This window comes from Aquarana catesbeiana, linkage group LG06 (assembly GCF_042186555.1).
Source record: "Aquarana catesbeiana isolate 2022-GZ linkage group LG06, ASM4218655v1, whole genome shotgun sequence".
Lineage (NCBI taxonomy): Eukaryota > Metazoa > Chordata > Amphibia > Anura > Ranidae > Aquarana > Aquarana catesbeiana.
The window spans coordinates 235,096,393-235,115,218 of NC_133329.1; the positions used below are offsets into that span (position 1 = coordinate 235,096,393).

General features: G+C 47.9%; 1 protein-coding gene across 1 annotated transcript in view; it reads left to right on the forward strand.

Annotated features, from left to right (window-relative positions):
• The window catches only part of KPNA7 (karyopherin subunit alpha 7), a 151,296-nt gene that overhangs the window by 19,481 nt on the left and 112,989 nt on the right, over nt 1-18,826 (forward strand). Inside the window, exon 2 of the mRNA XM_073633075.1 lies at nt 5,209-5,319. Coding sequence (XP_073489176.1) covers nt 5,254-5,319 — 66 coding nt within the window. The 5' untranslated portion in view covers nt 5,209-5,253. The remainder of the gene's footprint in view (nt 1-5,208; nt 5,320-18,826) is intronic.

Consider the following 18,826-nt stretch of genomic DNA (forward strand, 5'->3'; position numbering starts at 1 on the left):
GCAATGCATTGCCAGAGCCTGGGAGGTTACAATTTCCCCCATCACCTTCCAGGACAGCTACAAGAGATGATTGGCTCCGCCCTCTACAGGAAACACAAATCCGATACAATATAAAGGCCCCTCCCTTTCCTCTGAACCTCAGTTTTTTTTTTTTTTTTTTTCAGACACTCCAGGAGCACCAACACGTTTTTTGTTTTCTTAAGGTCTGGTAACTGGTCGGTGGACCCCCTTCTCTGGTTTCATCCAGGACTAGTTGTGGGCAAGTCCTGGATGATAGTCTGTACCAGAAGGGTTCCCTATTTCTAAGGGTTACTTTCCTATGAGTAGTGGCAACTCCCCTCCATTATTATAATATTCCCCCCCCCCCCCAGCTCTGCTGTGTGGAACTGCCCTCCTAAGTGCTTCATTTCGGTGTACCAAGATGGCATCAGGAGGACTTCCGGTGACTTGGCAAGATGGTGCCGGAAGTCACATGAGACACTTACGGACGCCCTTTTTTTTTTTTTTTTTTGTCTTCTAAAGAAGCATGGCGTGGAGGCACTGAGGACACGCTGCAGGGGATAGTCTGCTAAAAACGCCAAGCTAAGTGCAGTTTTGCGTTACAGCAGCAGTCTTCTCTGCGGCTGATCTCCGCTTGCTTCATGGAGCTTGAGGACAGGTCTGAGGATGGAGCATTCGCTCGTATTGAACCAGCGGCAGCATCCATTCCCATACTGCTCCCAAGGTAAGCCCTTGTCTGTGGATATCGCTACAGCAAGGGAGCTTTTTGTATGGAACCTCTTTCAGCTTTCGTATGGTCTTAAATTTAAGCGTCTTGAACAAATAGTTTACAGACGTTTCCGATTGGAGGACATTTATTCGGTAAGAAATCTGTTGTTGCCAAAGGTCTTCATGGTGATCCTGGGCCTTCAGGACGCTTATCTTCATTTACCAATCTGCCAGAGCCACCGAAGGTTCCTCAGGTTTTTAGTTCTCGTGGGAAATGAGCCATCTCACTGGCAGTTCAATTCCCTTCCTTTTGGTATCTCCGCAGCACCAAGGGTTTTTACAAAAATCATGGCCAAAGTCATGGCCTTTTTTTCGGATTCAAAGTGTTTAGATCGTCCCATAGCTAGACGGGTTTTTTTTTTTTTTTGCTCGGGACAAGGAGTCCCTTGTTCAAGACCTACAGTTGGTTTTGCGGACCTTTCAAAAATTAGGGTGGAAGGTCAACCAGCAGAAGTCTTGCCTGGTACCCTCCACAGCATGTTTTTCCTGGGTTATCTAAAAGACTGTTGCCCTAAAGATTTTTCTTCCCTAAGAGAAGATTTTGAAAATTCTTCTCTGTGCAGGCCTTCAAGCTGCTCCCTTAGACCTCCCTTCGGTGGATCATGCAGTTGCTGGGTCTGATGACTGCGGCCATTCCAGGGGTTCCTTGGTCCCAATTGCACTCCAGACCCCTTCAGGCTTTTCTTTTACTCCATTGGGATTGCAGGAAGGATTCTCTGGATCAGCTGGTAAAACTACCAAAAGGGAATTTTCTCGCTCTCGCCTGGTGGGAGCAGCAAGAACATCTGCAGAGGGAAGGATTGGACCCAACATTCCCCGGTCAAAATTACCACAGACTCCAGTCTGTGGAGTTGGGGTGCTTACTCACAGGGAGCCTGGTTGCCAGAGGAAGCAGGTCGCTCCTCAAATTTCAGAACTTCTGGCTGTGAGGAAAGCACTTGTATCTCTGGAAGAGAGGGTTTAGTCAAAAGACCTATGAATATTTTCAGACAATGCCACAACAGTAGCGTACCTGAACAAGCAAGGGGGCACTCGCTCAGAATCGCTTCTGACATTAACACAGCAGATTCTGTCCTGGGCGGAGATCTATGTCACTTCAGTAAGGGCAGTCCACATCAAGGGGTCAGAAAATGTGCTGGTGGACTATTTGAGCAGGGTGAGCATCAGTTCCAGCAGTTGGGAACTAAATCAAGGCAAGTTCCAGGAGGTGGTGCTAAGATGGGGTCTCCCCACAGTGGATCTTTTTGCCTCCAGTCTCAACAGGAAACTGCCGGTGTTCTCTCCTGGAGAGAGAAACAGAGTCCTTGGTGACGGATGCTCTGTTTCCTGTGGGACTTCACTCTGGCTTATGCCTTCCCTCCTTTTCCCCTCTTACCCCTAGTGGTTTGGAAAATTATTCAGGACCGGGCAGAAGTTGTTCTGATTGCCCCCTGGTGGCCCAGGAGGAGTTGGTTCTCCTCTCTGAAGGCCCTATCTGTGTATCCTCCCTGGCCCCTACCAGTTCGGAAGGATCTGCTCCATCAGGGACTGGTTTTTACATCCAAACCCTCAGACCTTCCATTTGACGGCCTGGAGGCTGAGCGGCGCATCCTACAGTTAAAGGGGTGTTCAGAGAGGGTTATTCAAACTATCCTGGACAGCCGTAAGTTGGTCACGAGAAGAATCTGGGAAAGTTTGGAAAACTTTTTTTTTTTATTTCCTGGCAAAGGAAAGCTGGTTTTAGATTCTTTTCCACTCCCTGTATATTGGATTTTTTGCAGGGGGAGTGGAAATGGGCTCTGTCAGCACCCTTAGGGTTCAGATTGCTGCCCTATCTTTACAGAGAGAAGATTAGCGGAAGATCCCTTAGTCAAGAGGTTCCTTTCAGCCAGATCTAGACATGCTCCCAGGGTCATCAAACATGTTCCTCCCTGGGATCTGTCGTTATTAAATGCACTAACAAGGGCTCCTTTTGAGCCTTTGCATGAGGCTTCCCTGAAAATTTATTTCTTTGAAGTTGTCCGTCCTTTTGGCTATTACGTCAGGGAGAAGGATTTCTGATCTCGAGTCTTTCCTGTAAAGACCCCTTCCTGAGGATTCTAGAGGACAGGGTAGTGATTAGACCTGATCCTTTCTATTTACCCAAAGTTTCTTCCATCTTTCATAGGTCCCAGGAGATGATCCTTCCTAGTTTCTGCACCTCTCCCAAAAATGCGGAAGAGGAAAGGTTTGGTCTTTTAGACGTAAAGAGGTTTATCTAGAAAAGACCAGTGGGTTAAGGAGTTCCTCCCAACTGTTGGTTTTGTTCAGTGGCTCCAAGAAGGGGTCCAAAGCATCTAAAAGTTGTATTGCTAGGTGGATTAGGGGAGCTATCTGTGAGGCATATAAAGCGTCAGGTCGCACCCCTCCTTCTAGAATTGGGGCCCATTCAACGAGATCCATGGCCACATCATGGGCAGAAAGAGCGGGAGCTTCATGGGAAGAAATCTCTAAAGCTGCCGTTTGGTCCTCCTCTCATGCATTTGTCAAGCATTATAGAGTTCAGATGCTTTCCAGCCAGGACCTTTCCTTTGGTAGGAAAGTGCTTCAGGATGTTGTCCCTCCCTAAGGTATAGAATCTTGCTTATCCTCTCAAGTAGCTGTCCTGGAAGGTGGGGGGGGACCCCCGTTAGACGTAACGGTATTTCCCCAGTTGTCTAGGACAGCCCTTGAGAGATTGAGTCCCTCCCATTGACCCAGGAAACACATTGCCACAGTTCAAAAGGTGGTCCCTGGTCAGTTATTTGTTTCCTTCGTTGGAGGAATATGTTGCCAGGAACCAGAAGGACTCTCAGGGGCTGCCTGAAGGGAGCGGAGCTGCACAGGGTGACCGGGTCCTATCCAGCGGTCTCCAGGTTAGTCCTACCTTATTTTTTGGGCTTGGGTACTGTCCAGCTGACAGGAGCAGACCCGTTATTTCTTCCCCCCCCCCCCCCCCCCCCGTTCCAGTGCTGAGGTGTGCCAGTGGCTGGGTGATGTAGGTTCCCCCCTCAGGAGGGAGCAGTGTAGATGGATTCTTCCATCCCAGCTCCTTGCTGTAATGGCTGTGGGGGTCGGAGACTCCGAGTGTCATTTCCGGCGGAACCGCGTCATCAATGTGTGCCGAGACTTCCCGTCTCTAGAGGCACAAGGAGGAAGGGGAAAGCCCACGCTGGGCCTACAAATCCCGACCAGCGGGGCCTTAGCTCTCAAACGCTAGTCTGCTCCCAGTGACTGAAGGAGACTGACAGTCAGAGCACCTATTGCCCGCTCCCTACTGAAGGACCGGTCGCCTAACCAGGTAATAAGCCAACTGGCTGCTATAGCTATTCTTCTTAGCAGTTGCCCAAGGCGACTACCTGCCTCTTCTTAGCTTTGCAGATTAACCTTTTTTAGTGGTGGTACACATGCTATTTAGACCCAAGTTCTTTAAAGGAGAAGTCCAGCCAAAGCTTGTTTTGGCTGGGCTTCTCCTAGGGATCAAAGGAGTGCAATTCATTTTGCACTAGTGTGACCCATTTTTAATCAGAGCGGGATGAAATCCAGGCAGATATCGGTCCAGGCACCACGTCATTGGTACAGTCTGGATCCGCCAGGTGCCTGTTTTGTCTCAGTCTCTCGGCATACCACTGAGAAGGCCGCTCCCCACCACTCCACAGCCCAGCGATCCAATGAGCGCAGAGGACTGCTGATTGACAGTTAGCAGCTCTCTACTCGGAGCTGTGAGAACCGAGCCATTGTGATGTTCGATCGCTCGGTTCTCAGTGCAGAGGCACTGTGAGACAGATGCAGCATTGGACCAATGCTGCATCCACCTAGGTAAGTATGATGGAGGAAACCCCAGACCCATACTACTTTTAAGAATACGCCAAGACCCAACATGCACCCCTTGACTTCACACCAGGTTCATGGCAGTTGAATTTAACTTAAAGTTCAGAATAACATCTACAACATGTATAAACCTCCTAACTACACCGATCTGTGGCTGCCTCTGTGTACCTGAACAGGAGTTGTGGGAAAAGTCCATAAATGGCAAAAATTTAAAATGAGATGTTCATGACTGGCTGTGCTAGTGATTTGGCACGTCGATGGTGGACCTCTTCAAGCCTTTTTTCTGCGCGTGCCTTCCCCCTGACCTGGGCAGACATGTAACTAACATACAACACAGAAGGCCACCTGCCTACACTCTGATCGACCAATTACATTCCTATGACTAGGTCAAGATGTTAACTTCAAATGAGGGGTGTCTGTATATGATGACTTTACTGCATGCTCTCCTAACAGAAATTTTATGCAAGTCGAATTGCTGAGTTTGTGAAAGCTTCCTCTAATAGTTTATCAACAAACCTCAATATTTTAACTTAATTTTTTTTAAAAACCTTAAACTTCCACATTTAACTCCTAAAAAGACAGTGCATTTTATTTTTTATATTTTCATTGCAGATTTTCGCAAGATTAAAGTGAGCACTTAAGCATTTTTCTGCAAAGATGCCAACCACAAATGAAACAGATGACCGTATGAAAAAGTTCAAGAATAAAGGCAAAGACGCAACAGTAAGTTCACATGTTCATTGTACTTTTAAATCCTATTTTAAACTCGAAACCAAAATGTACCATATATACTCGAGTATAAGCTGAGTTTTTCAGCACTTTATTTTTTTTTTTTTGTGCTGAAAATGCCCCCCTCGGCTTCTACTCGAATCAAGCACTTTTCTGCAGTAGATAAAGACATTTTCTAAACTGACTTTGGGGCTCTGTATCTCAGGGCCACTTGGTGCTAGGAACCCCAGTGGAACTAGCACTTTAACATATCCAAAGCTGGGGTTCCTAGCACCAAGTGGCCCCGAGATACGGGGCCCCAAAGTCAGTTTGGAAAATGTCATTCTCTGCTGCAGAAAAGTGCTTGACATTTTCTGAACCAACTTTTGGGCCCCGTATCTCGCGGCCACTTGGTGCTAGGAACCCCAGCTTTGGCTAGGTTATAGTGCTCCCACTGGGTTTGCACACCAAATTTGGGGTTTCTAGCACCAAGTGGCCCTGAGATACGGGCCCCAAAATTGGTCAACTGTGTCAATCTGCAGCAATGTCATTTCGGGACCCTCTGGGTCCAGAGACCCCAAATTTTGGCTGCAGCTAGGGGGCATCTAGGAACCCTTAACTGCTGAGTTTGAAGTTTGGGGGACCTATGGCTGCAAATGGGCATTTAAATATAAATATAGCGCTTGCAAACACAGTAAGCGAAAATGAGTATATAAATGGTAAAACAAAGTCCAAAGTAAGTGACTAAAGGTGCTCCAATCCAAAGTGAAGGGAAAAGGTGCTTAAGAAAATTCAGGTGCCAAACCCCCCCCTCATGTATCCCTACTCACCAGATCAAAACGACCCCCAGCCTTTTCAGTCTGGTGGGTCACTTAAGGCTTGGTATGGATGTCTTAGAGTGGCAGTTAAGAAATCAGGTCATCGGATCCAGGATTCCTTGGTGAAGTTACTCAGCCAGACAAACAAGTACCCAGAAGTAAAAAAGAATGGAACTGATAGTGAAGTACCCTCCTCTTGTTCAAATAAACAAAACAAAAAAAAAGGATGGGTACTTACAAAAGGTAGGATCAAACATGGAGCAGTTAGTATAAAAACGCCATTCCTGTCATGCGTTCCACCAGACGTGACGCCAGTGATACCGGACGCTATTTCCGGTATCGCTGACAAGCTCAGAGGTGCCAGTTTGCTATGGTGGGTCAAGTGGTCACACTTTTTCTCAAGTAGTCTTCCAGGACGGCACCCTGAGAGATGACTGACGGGAAACACAATCAAGATAGAGGTTAAAAACCCCGCCCCTCCCTGTGCGCTTTTTCTTCTACTAATGACCTAAGGCTGAGGGGTGGAGGTCTCCTCCCAGGACCCGGGCCACAGGCCTTTGGGTCAAGTGGGGCATGCCCTTCCTGGGGGTCTTCCCTATTTTTCGGGGGGGTGGGGGGGCCAGGAAGACCCCCCCCCTCGAACTGAAGGACCCTGGGCATAGTGGAGGCTCCCAGAGCTTCAGGGACCATATCTCCTGCTCTCCTTTCTTACCTGACAGGAGTGTCAGTTTACAGATAGACGTCGCTCAGATCTCCCTGGGACGCACTTGGTTGGTGCCTCTCCCCCGCTCCTATGCCTCACTAGAGGGGTACTTCCAGTTTCCGGCGGCTTGTGCAAAATGACGCAGCGTTCAGACGGCGCTGCAGAGGACACTCTCACTCTTGAGCTCAAGAGAGATTGATTGGCAGGAAGCAGGTATCCTACTCTCGCCAGAGAGGGTGGAACCCTGATCGTGAAATGAGAGGAAGGGTTGGCAACGGCCACAGCTGTTCGAGACCACAGGGGGTGAGTCTACCTAGCTGGTGGGGGTAATGAAGGGGAGTGTCTCCTAGCCCTTACCCTCGCAGGGTACCATGGTGTTTTTCTGCCTTAGACTAATTGGGCTCTTCACTTACAGAAATGGAAGCTACTGCCCAGGGAGTCACCAGTAGACCTAGGTCGTATTCCTGGTCCAAGAGGTGTGGATTTTGCAACGAGAAATTGGCACCAGACCACACAAGTCATTTTTTTTACAAATGTATACACAAATTATCCGGGAAGGGGACTTCTCAGGTCATGAGAGAGTTCCTTTTGGTGCAGACAGAAATGTTGACTACCCTCAAGGCCTTCCAGGCAACCCTAAAGACTAGGCAGAACGAGTCCCACCCTAGTAGAGTGTTCATCCACACACGGGCAGTAGATGCACGCATCCTGAACCCTGAAATACCCCAACCTCTCAGAATTCTGAAGCGGACAAGGAGGCAGAGGATGCCAATCGGAGCTTCCCTGAGGGGAGAGGATGTAGAGAATAGCCAGGAGGAGGAGGAGCACTCCAGACCAGTCTGACACATTTTCTTGGCAGATGATATGGAGGGTCTCCTGGGGGCGATATAGGCTTTTGAGGAGCCTGCAGCCCAGGATAGAATGTATAGCAGCCTGGTGAGACGTCAGTCCAAGGTCCCCCTATTCACCAGTCCCTCAAAGATATTTTGAGGGAGTGGAAGGAGCTGGAGAGGAAACTCTTGAAATTAAAAACCTGGAAATGTAGGCGCCCCTTCAGGGACAGGAGAAGTTCTTTAAGACACCCAGACTTGATGCGTCTCTGGCACAGGTGTCCAAACAGTTGGACCTCTTCTTTAAGGATGCAGGCAATATATGGGAAAGATGGACCGCTGGTCCAAGACCCTTCAGCACAGGGCCTGGGGGGGGGGGGGGGGCACAATGCTGCGGCCATGAGCCCGGCACTGGCATCAGCCTGTGTAGCCAGAAATGCGGATTTATGGGTAACCAAGTTAATGAACCATGTAGCACATACTTCCAAGTAACTCTTGGATTCCCTGGAAGTGATTTGGAAAGGTAGTAGCCTACCTTGCGGATGCAGCAGTTGAAACCTTGGTGACCACACATCAAAAACACACCTGTGTGGTTTGCCATTCGAAGGGTGCCTTCTATTTGGTACAAGTTTGGATTAGATACTATCCAGATCCCCAGAGAAGGGGGAAGTTTCCTGTAAGGCCTAAGAGATGAGAGTAAAGTCCCCCAGGTCAACAACCGCTTCAGAAATTGCAAGGAAGGCAAGAAGTTGGGCATCGGCAAGTAGAAGGTAGGTCTCCTTTTCTCAGGCGCAAAACCTGCCAACAAGGATCCCAAGTGATGCCAGGGTAGGGGGGAGGCTCTGTTTATCACACAGTGGGAACAGATCTGAGTCCTCTTATCCTTCAGTGGATAAGAGGGCTACAAACCGGAATTTAATTCCAAAGCCACCGAACCTTTCTTCTAACCAATCTACCCAGGGACCAGCGGAAAGCATTAGGGCTCTCAAAGTGTCAGGCAGTTTGCAGATCAGGGGGTCATCTTGCCAGTGCAAGCAAAACAATGCGGGTAGGGGTTTTATTACATTTTTGTGGTCCCACAGCCCTCTGGGAAATACCACCTGATTTATAAAGCTAAAAAGGCTAAACGCCTTCCTACAATACAAGAGTTTTCGTATGGAATCGGTGTACATGGTCAGGAAGCATATGTTGAAGGAGGTCTTTATGGTCACCATAGACCTAAAAGATGCATATCTGCACGTCCCCATTTTCCTGGCGCCTCAGGTCTTTCTACACTTTGCAATTTGCACAGACCAGGGTACACAGCACTGGCAGTTCCTTGCCCTGCCCTTTGGACTGGCAGCCAGCCCGAGAGTCTTTACAAAGATTCTCAGAGGTCATCTCTCACCTACACCTCCAGTGGATCACGCTGATCTAGACAACCTTTTGGTCTACAACCTATCCAGTGATGCTCTAATCTCCGATTTGGACAAGGTGATAAGCACCTTGGAATCCCTGGGGTGGTTTATCAGTCAGAAGTCCTCACTGACTCCATCCCAGACCAAGGTCTACCTAGGTTTCCCCAGTCGTCTTCCAGGACAGCCCTTGAGAGATGGAGTCCCTCCCGTTGCCATAGGAAACACATTGCCACAGTTCAAAAGGCGGTCCCTGGTCAGTCATGTGTTTCCTCCGTCGGATCGTGTTGCTGAGGAACCAGGAGAGGGACTTCATCTCTCAGGGGCTGCCTGAAGGGAGTGGGGACCGCACAGGGGAACTGGGTCCTATTCGTCAGCTCCAGTGAAGACCGGTCACACCCCCCCCCCCCTTCCAGTGCCAAGGTGTGCCAGTGGCAGGGTGATTCAGGTCCCCCCCCCCCCCCAGGAGCTGTGCAGGTGGATTCATCCATCTCCGCTCCTTGCTGCGATCGTGGTGGGGGCCGGAGACGCCGTTTGCGTCATTTCCGTTGGAACCACGTCATCACTGTGCGCCGAGATGTCTGGTTCTGGGTCTCCAGGGCGCAAGGATGAGGGGAACAGCCCAGGCTGGGCCTACTAACCCTGACTAGCGTCCAGCAATACTGGACTAGTGGCGGTGTCTGGAGCAGGAAGGGGGGGGAACCATGGAGACAAATCCCCAGGACACTCCAGCGGATGCAGGCACCAGCCAAACCCAGGTAGGCTGCTGGGTAGGACCTGTACTGTGGTATTTACATGTTGGTAGTTGTAGGACTGGGACTAGTATACTCCATGGTGGTGGATACCTCACTGTCCCAGGAATATGCAGTAGTGGTGGTTGCAGCACGGGTGTTTAAAGAGGGTAAAGGTTTGATGCTAAGCTCATCTGTTTTTATTTACGGTTAAGGAGGCTCCAAGGGAAGACAAGTCAGGCTGCAAAAAGTGCCCTAACTGTGGGAACAAGTTATCCTCAGGCTCTAACAGAGCCTTGTGCAGGCAGTGTATTGCAGGCTTGCTAAAATCGGAGGCAGACTTCTTCTTCTTCATCCAGCGCAGCAGCATTCCACCAGGCCCGCCGGTCCCTCTGGTAGTGGAGGGCTGCCAGTGAGGATTTACCTGAGAGCGTGGCATCAGAGGGGGTGGATGGGACATCCACCAGAGTCTTGCGGTATACACTTTACCTGGAGGATCTCCTGGGAGCCATCCATACCACCTTAGGGATCCAGGAAAAGAAAAAGGCATGGTCTCTCCATGACCAGATGTACCAGGGCTTGGAGGCGCACAAGACGGTGTTTTTAGTCCACGGTGTTCTGGATGAAGCCATTAAAGGGGAATGGCGAGACCTGAAAAGGAAACCTTTCTTTTTCCAGAGCTCTGAAATGTAGGTTTCCGTTCTGTGAGGATGAGCAAGTCTGGAAAGTCCCCAAGGCTAGATGTGGCCTTTTTCATAGGTTTCCAGGCATAAGGATCTGGTTTTGGAGGACATTAAAGTGCTGGTGGACCCCATGGACAAGAGGATGGATTTGCTCCTAAAGAACCTTAGACTCGTCCTTTAGGAAACTTCAAGCCCCCCCCCCATGGCGGTCACAGTGGTGGCCCGCAACATGGAGTATAGGTTGACACAGATCAAGACACGCATCGAGGCTGGCACTGAGGGAGACTAGATTTTCTCACCTTGTCTTTTGGGACGGCACCTGGAGAAAGCGCAGCTCCACCCATTTTCCCAGAAAACACTGCAGTCAGTTTAAAGACCGGTCACTTCCACCATGGCCTCAGTTGTAGTGTTTTTCCTCTGCCATGGTGGAAGTGCTGCAGGGAATCAGGGGTGTGTTACGCTCTCTCCAGGGGTTAGTAGGGGGTATACCTGTGTGTTGAAGGTCAGCCCAGTATCCTCCCCCCGATGGAAGGAGGGTGCTCCGGTGTTTCCTCCCCTTCATGCCTGGCGAGGGTTAAGGCTGTTGGAGGTCCCCGCTCTCTTGACCGGTGGCTGGGAAAGGGACGGTGAACAGCGTCCCTATTACTCCTGTGCCTCCATGCTTTGAGTCCCAGGTGGCGAGCGCAGCAAAAGTAACAGGAAAAATCAAATCTAAAAAGCAGCCGGATGCCGCTGGAGCCTCAGTAAGATGGATCCAGAGGACCAGGCGGTGGTGGCGGGAGCAGGTGCTACTAACACCAGCCAGACCCAGGTAAGCGGGGGCAGAGGTCCCTGTGTTTTTATCCTGTGTGGGTCATGAGTTTGTTTCCCTTACTTAGTCCCCTGGGGGAGGGAGCCTGCATCACTCTCCTTGGGTTACAACACGAACAGTGGTTTGTTAGCATAGTGACTTAGTTGGTTTTGTGGGTCACTATTTTGATTTATTAGAGCTGTGGTGGCAGCACAGTAGCTAAAGGGTTGGCCTCTTCTGCTTAGCAGCAAGGGCATCCCAAAAAGTGTCATTTTCTTTTCCCATGTAAATGATGTCTGTATTTGGTGAGGGGGTTTTGGTGTATTTCAGGCAAAAAGCCAAGGGAAAAAACAAGCATTCCTCCCCTCCCCCTAAAAGAAAGCATAGCAGAGTTAGTCAAAGGGGAGACGTCCCCAGACACCCACTTCCCAGCCTGAGCGGTTGCTCAGCTCCTTCCAGAAAGGACTATCAAACACTTTTTTTTTAATTGTTCTGATCTTTTCTGGACAAACACCCGGTTGCACAGCCCAGCAGCAGGGGTAGTTCACCCTGTTCTTGTCCATCTATTTTGGCACCCAGAGAGGCCAGTGATTCCAAGGATGAAGGGGGAAGTGATTCCCCAGGTTCATAGGAAGATGAGGAAAAAGAAGCCTCTTCACGCTACAGGCTGTTCCTAGAAGAGCTGACTATCAAAGATACAACTTTGAACATTAAAGAGGACAAAGCCCAATTATCTTTACGTGATAAAATGTTTCAGGGCTTGGGAAGTTAAACACTGTTTCCAGTATATAAGTTCCTGTCGGAAACTGTAAAGAGGGAGTGGAAAGATCCTGAAAGAGCACCTTCTCCAGATCATTCAAGCGGAGATTTCTTTTTAAAAAGGATAGCGCTCAAACTTAACCTCGATGCAGTTTTTTTGCAGGTCACCAAATACAGACCTGGCATTTGAGGATATGGGTGTCCTAAAAGACGCCATGGATAAAAGGGCGGATTCCCTGTCGAAAGCCTGGGACTCAACCTTGGCTAACGTAAAGCCAGCTATGGCTTCAACGGTGGTGGCCAGGAACCTAAAGCACTGGCTTGAACAGTTGAAAAGCCATATTGAAGCTGAAACTTCCTGCAAGGATCTGGACACTCTGCCAGTATTACAGAAGGCGGTAGGATTCATGGCAGAATCCATAAGGATGTCTGCAAGATCCTTGGCCCTGGTAAACTCGACAGGTCAAGCACTATGGGTTAAAATATGGTCAGATGCTGCCTCAAAGGCGAAGCGATGTGGTCTTCTGTTTGAGGGAGGTTTAGTGTTTGGCCCAGATCTTGAAGCTGTGTTGGACAGGACTGTGGCCAGAGGCCTGCTCTGGACATTCCCAGTAGAAAAGAGGTTGACAACAGACACAAGCTCTTGGGGTTGGGGTGCCCACCTGGAAGGGCAGATGGCTCAAGGAGCTTGGACAAACAGAGGCCAAGAGATCCTCCCCTTGGGCTGGGACTGTGGGCATTTGAGGATCAAGTCAAGGGCCACCACATTCAAGTGTTGTCTGACCATGCCACGGCAGTGCCCTACAAAACAGGGAGGCACAAGAAGCAGAGTATTGCTGTCCTCTGCTCTTCAGATTCTGTCTTGGGAAGAAGGCAACTTTGCATCCCTGACAGCGGTACACCTGAAGGGCAAACTAAATCTAGTAGCAGACTCCTTAAGCGGGGAAAGTGTGCTAGAATCAGAGTGGAGTCTGAATACAGAAGTATTCCAGATGCTAATGGGAAGATGGCGAACTCCCCAGATCGATCTATGCACGTCACAGGCCAACGCAAAGGTGGTGGTTTATTTCTCCCTGAACAGGCAGGATCAAGCAAAATGGCCTGTATGCGCTAGCGCAGCTGTGGACATTCTGCCTTTGCTATGCTTCCCCCCCCCCCCCCCCCCCCCTTTTCAGATCTTGTTGCTACCCAAACTGCAAAAAGTGTACAAGCATGATTTTAGTAGCACCATTTTGGCCCCAGAGGGCATGGTTTTCAACCCTGCAGAAGATGGCAGTAGAACTCCTCCTGGTTCCTTCTGTTACAAGACCTAACTCAGGGGCCCATTCAGCAACCCAATGTGGAGCATCTCAGGTTGACAGCCTGGTTACTGAGGGACAAATCTTGAAAGGAAAGGGGTTTGTCCAACAAACTAGTTTCAACCCTACCCAAGCAAATTTTGGTTGCTAGAGTTAGCATTATTAGTGGCGGTTACATCAGCTAGGAGGGTTGGTGAACTACAAGCCCTGTCTATTGTTGAACCATTTTTTTTCTTTCCGGACTGGGTAGAGCTAAGAACTGACCCGGGTTTTCTACCAAAGGTTTCTTTAGTGTTTCATAGGTCATAAGAAATGGTTCTTCCTACATTTTGCCCAACGCCATCCTATCATAAGGAAAGGATACTTCATAGTGCAGTAGACCTCTCACATCCAGGCTATCTCGAGGTCACAAAAGAATTCAGAAGATCAAATTCTCTGTATGTGTTCAGGGCCGGTTAAAGGATATGGTGCTTCTAAAAACACCATAAAGATGGCTGTGAATGGCCAGCTGATTTAAAAAGGCCTTTCGAGTCGAATATGAAGAGAAGTCTTGGAGAAGGGCTCACCCTCAGAAAAAGGTTGTGTGTCTGGGGAGAATTCCCCCCCCCCCCCCTCCAGAACAGCCCCAATTATGGGTTGACCATGGTGGGAGCAAGATTGGGGGCTTTCCTACCACAGTGAGTCGGTCACCTCCAACCAATCCATTTTAAGTACCTGTTGGACAGGTTAGGCTATGTTGAAAGGAAAATCCCATGTCAGCTCTGGGCTTGACAGCCATGGTCTTGGCGGTGCAGTGAGCAGGCTTGCATTTCTGCCTGTTGCACTGTTCATCCTGGAGGTATGGGACCACAGCCAGAGGCCTTTTGGATTCCCTGGTTCAAGTGCCAAATCGGGTGGTGGAGGAAGGCGTCAAATCTGTCTTCAGGACTAGGTTGGGTGTTGCCGGTGTCAAGGACCATTGCGACAGATGCAAGCGGCACAGGCTGAGGGGTGCACCTGAGTCCACGGCTGGTGCAGGGCTCCTGGAGAGTAGGTGAAGATGTCATCCTCCAATTGGAGAGAATTGAGGGCCATTGCGCTAGCACTGAGCCTTTCAGAGGAAGCTCCAGGGCCAGCACCTACAGGTCCATTAGGCAACCATGAAGGAATTGTCCTATGTCAACAGTAGATGCACGTGCTCAGAACTGGTGGTGTGCCTTCCCCCTCCCACTCTTTTACCAGCAGTTCTGAGGAAATTCCAGACAGAAGATACACTTGTTCTAATTGCACCTCACTGGCCCAGGAGGCTGTTCCTATCCATCCTGAAGGATCTGGCTGTGGAGCCTCCTTGGATGGATTCTATTATCTCAATTATCTCTCTCATTTTATTTTTTTTTTTTTTTTTTCTTTGTAAGTAAAACCTTGGACAGAGGGGTGGACGTGGTTATGCTTGGATTTTGCAAAAGCGTTTCATAGTTCCCCACACATGGCTCATGTGTAAGGTAAAGTCTACAGGCTTGGAAAGATTCATTTTGTAAATTGATAGAAAACTGGTTGAGACAGGATTTGGAGAGTAGTGGTTAATAACGTTAGACCATTCAGAGTAAGAGTCATCAGTGGTGTACCCCAAGTTTCAGTGTTTGGACCCTTACTTTAATATCTTTATAAATGATATAGGGTCTAGGATTAAAAGTACAGTTTGTCTTTGCAGATGACACCAAGCTATGCAGTGGATTAACATCCTTACCAGGATGTCTCCAATTTACAAGCCAACCTTAATGCACTGTTTAATTGGGCAAATGAGGTTTAATGTTGATCAATGTAAAGTTATGCACTTGGGGGCTTAGAATATAGTTACATAGTAGGTGAGGTTGAAAAAAAGACACAAGTCCATCAAGTCCAACCTATGTGTGTGATTATGTGTCAGTATTACATTACATATCCCTGTATATTGCGGTCATTCAGGTGATTATCTAATAGTTTCTTGAAGCTATCAATGCTCCCCGCTGAGACCACCGCCTGTGGAAGGGAATTCCACATCCTTGCCGCTCTTACAGTAAAGAACCCTCTACGTAGTTTAAGGTTAAACCTCTTTTCTTCTAATTGTAATGAGTGGCCACGAGTCTTATTAAACTCTCTTCTGCGAAAAAGTTTTATCCCTATTGTGGGGTCACCAGTACAGTATTTGTAAATTGAAATCATATCCCCTCTCAAGCGTCTTCTCCAGAGAGAATAAGTTCAGTGCTCGCAACCTTTCCTCATAACTAAGATCCTCCAGACCCTTTATTAGCTTTGTTGCCCTTCTTTGTACTCGCTCCATTTCCAGTACGTCCCTCCTGAGGACTGGTGCCCAGAACTGGACAGCATACTCCAGGTGCGGCCGGACCAGAGTCTTGTAGAGCGGGAGAATTATCGTTTTATCTCTGGAGTTGATCCCCTTTTAATGCATGCCAATATTCTGTTTGCTTTATTAGCAGCAGCTTGGCATTGCATGCCATTGCTGAGCCTATCATCCACTAGGACCCCCAAGTCCTTTTCCATCCTAGATTCCCCCAGAGGTTCTCCCCCCAGTGTATAGATTGCATTCATATTTTTTGCCACCCAAATGCATTATTTTACATTTTTCTACATTGAACCTCCATTTGCCATGTAGTCGCCCACCCCATTAATTTGTTCAGGTCTTTTTGCAAGATTTCCACATCCTGCGGAGAAGTTATTGCCCTGCTTAGCTTAGTATCGTCTGCAAATACAGAGATGGAACTGTTTATCCCATCCTCCAGGTCGTTTATGAACAAATTAAATAGGATTGGTCCCAGCACAGAACCCTGGGGGACCCCACTACCCACCCCTGACCATTCTGAGTACTCCCCATTTATCACCACCCTCTGAACACGCCCTTGTAGCCAGTTTTCAATCCATGTACTCACCCTATGGTCCATGCCAACGCACCTTATTTTGTACAGTAAACGTTTATGGGGAACTGTGTCAAATGCTTTTGCAAAATCCAGATACACCACGTCTATGGGCCTTCCTTTATCTAGATGGCAAGTCACCTCCTCATAGAAGGTTAATAGATTGGTTTGGCAAGAACGATTCTTCATGAATCCATGCTGATTACTGCTAATGATATCATTCTTATTACTAAAATCTTGTGTATATAGTCCCTTATCATCCCCTCCAAGAGTTTACATACTATTGATGTTAGGCTAACTGGTCTGTAATTCCCAGGGATGTTTTTTGGGCCCTTTTTAAATATTGGTGCTACATTGGCTTTTCTCCAATCAGCTGGTACCATTCCAGTCAATAGACTGTCTGTAAAAATTAGGAACGACGGTCTGGCAATCACCTGACTGAGTTCCCTAAGTACCCTCGGATGCAAGCCATCTGGTCCCGGTGATTTATTAATGTTAAGTTTCTCAAGTCTAATTTTAATTCCGTCCTCTGTTAACCATGTAGGTGCTTCCTGTGTTGTGTCATGAGGATAAACACTGCAGTTTTGGTTACTGAAGCCCCCCGATTCACTCGTGAAGACTGAGGAGAAGAATAAATTCAATACCTCTGCCATCTCCCCATCCTTTGTAACCAGATGTCCTTCCTCATTCTTTATGGGGCCAATATGGTCTGTCCTCCCTTTTTTACTGTTTACATACTTAAAGAATTTCTTGGGATTTTTTTTGCTCTCCTCCGCTATGTGTCTTTCATGTTCTATCTTAGCCATCCTAATTGCACCCTTACATTTCTTATTGCATTCTTGATAAATTCTGAATGCTGTGGATGATCCCTCAACCTTGTATTTTTTTGAAGGCCTTCTCCTTTGCTTTTATATGCATTTTTACATTGGAGTTAAGCCATCCAGGATGTTTGTTCGCTCTTTTAAATTTATTACCCAGTGGGATACATTGGCTAATGCCCTTATTTAATATGCTCTTAAAGCAAACCCATCTCTCCTCTGTATTCTTTGTTCCTAATATTTTATCCCAATTTATGCCTTTTAGCAAGGTTTGTAGTTTAGGGAAGTTGGCTCTTTTGAAATTCAGTGTCTTTGTGTTCCCTTCATGTCTCCTATTTGTGTGATTTATACTGAAACTAATTGACCTGTGATCGCTGTTACCTAAATTGCTCCGTATTTCCACATCTGTTATCAGGTCTGTATTGTTGCTAATCAGTAGATCTAGTAATGTTTTATTTCTAGTTGGTGCGTCTACCATCTGACCCATAAAATTGTCCTGCAAGACATTAAGGAACTGGCGAGCCTTAAATGAATGCGCGGTTCCCTCCGCCCAGTCTGTCTGGATAATTAAAATCCCCCATTATGATAACACTTCCCATCCTTGCTGCTAATCCAATTTGTGATAGGAGATCCGTCTCCACTTCCTCCCTCAGGTTAGGGGGCCTATAGCATACTCCCAGTATTATTTTCCCCTTAGCTTCATCCCTTTGGAGCTCTACCCATAAAGATTCCACCTCCTCCCTAGCCCCCTCAGTGATGTCATCTCTCACATTCACTTGTACATTATTCTTGATATATAGGCATACCCCTCCCCCTTTTGCATGCATCATACATACTAGGGGGAATCTATGGTGAAGGATCTGGGAGTTTTGGTAGATTATAGGCTCAGTGGTGGCATGCAATGCCAAGCTGCGGTTTCCAAAGCGAGCAAAGTCATTTCTTGTATTCAGCGGTATGGACTACAGAGAGATCATTTTTGCCCCTGTGCAAATCATTAGTAAGAACTCCATCTGGAATATGCAGTTCAGTTTTGGGCACCAGGTCTCAAAGGATATCGGGACTGGGGAGAGTGCAGAGAAGGGCAACCAAACTGATAAGAGGCATGGAGGAGCTCGGCTATGAGGAACTGAATTTATTCCCTCTTGAGAGGAGATTAAGGGGGGGATATGATCAACATGTACAAATACATAAGTGGTTCATATAGTGAACTTGGTGTTGAGTTATTCACTTTAACCACTTGCCGACCAGCACACGCCCGCTGCGGACTCTGCCCGCTGGGTGCCCGCGATCGTGTCACGGAGAGGAGGAATGGGGAGATGCTTTTGTAAACAAAGCATTTCCCTGTTCTGCCTAGTGACAGGACAGATCACAGCTCTCTGTCATCGAGAGCAGTGATCACTGTCCTGTCTGTTCAAGCCCAGCCCCCTAACAGAATCACTCCCTGGGACACACTTAACCCCTTCACTGCCAGTGTCATTTACACAGTAATCAATGCATTTTTATAGCAGTGTCTGATGTGTCTGCCACAATGTCGCAGGCCCGATTTAAAATAGCAGATCGCTGCCATTACTAATAAAAATAAATAAATAAAAATTTAAAAATAAAAATGCCATAAAACTATCCCCTATTTTACGGCCACTGGCAGTAGAGGAGTGCTGCATAACATCACCTTACCAGCCTCTGGAGTTTTACCCTTGCGTCACTGGATTTTCCTTCCGGAAATGAGCTCCACACACTGCGATTGAGGATCGTCCAAATTGTCTGAGAGGTTTGCAACATCCCTTGAGGATATATGCGTTTTTGACCT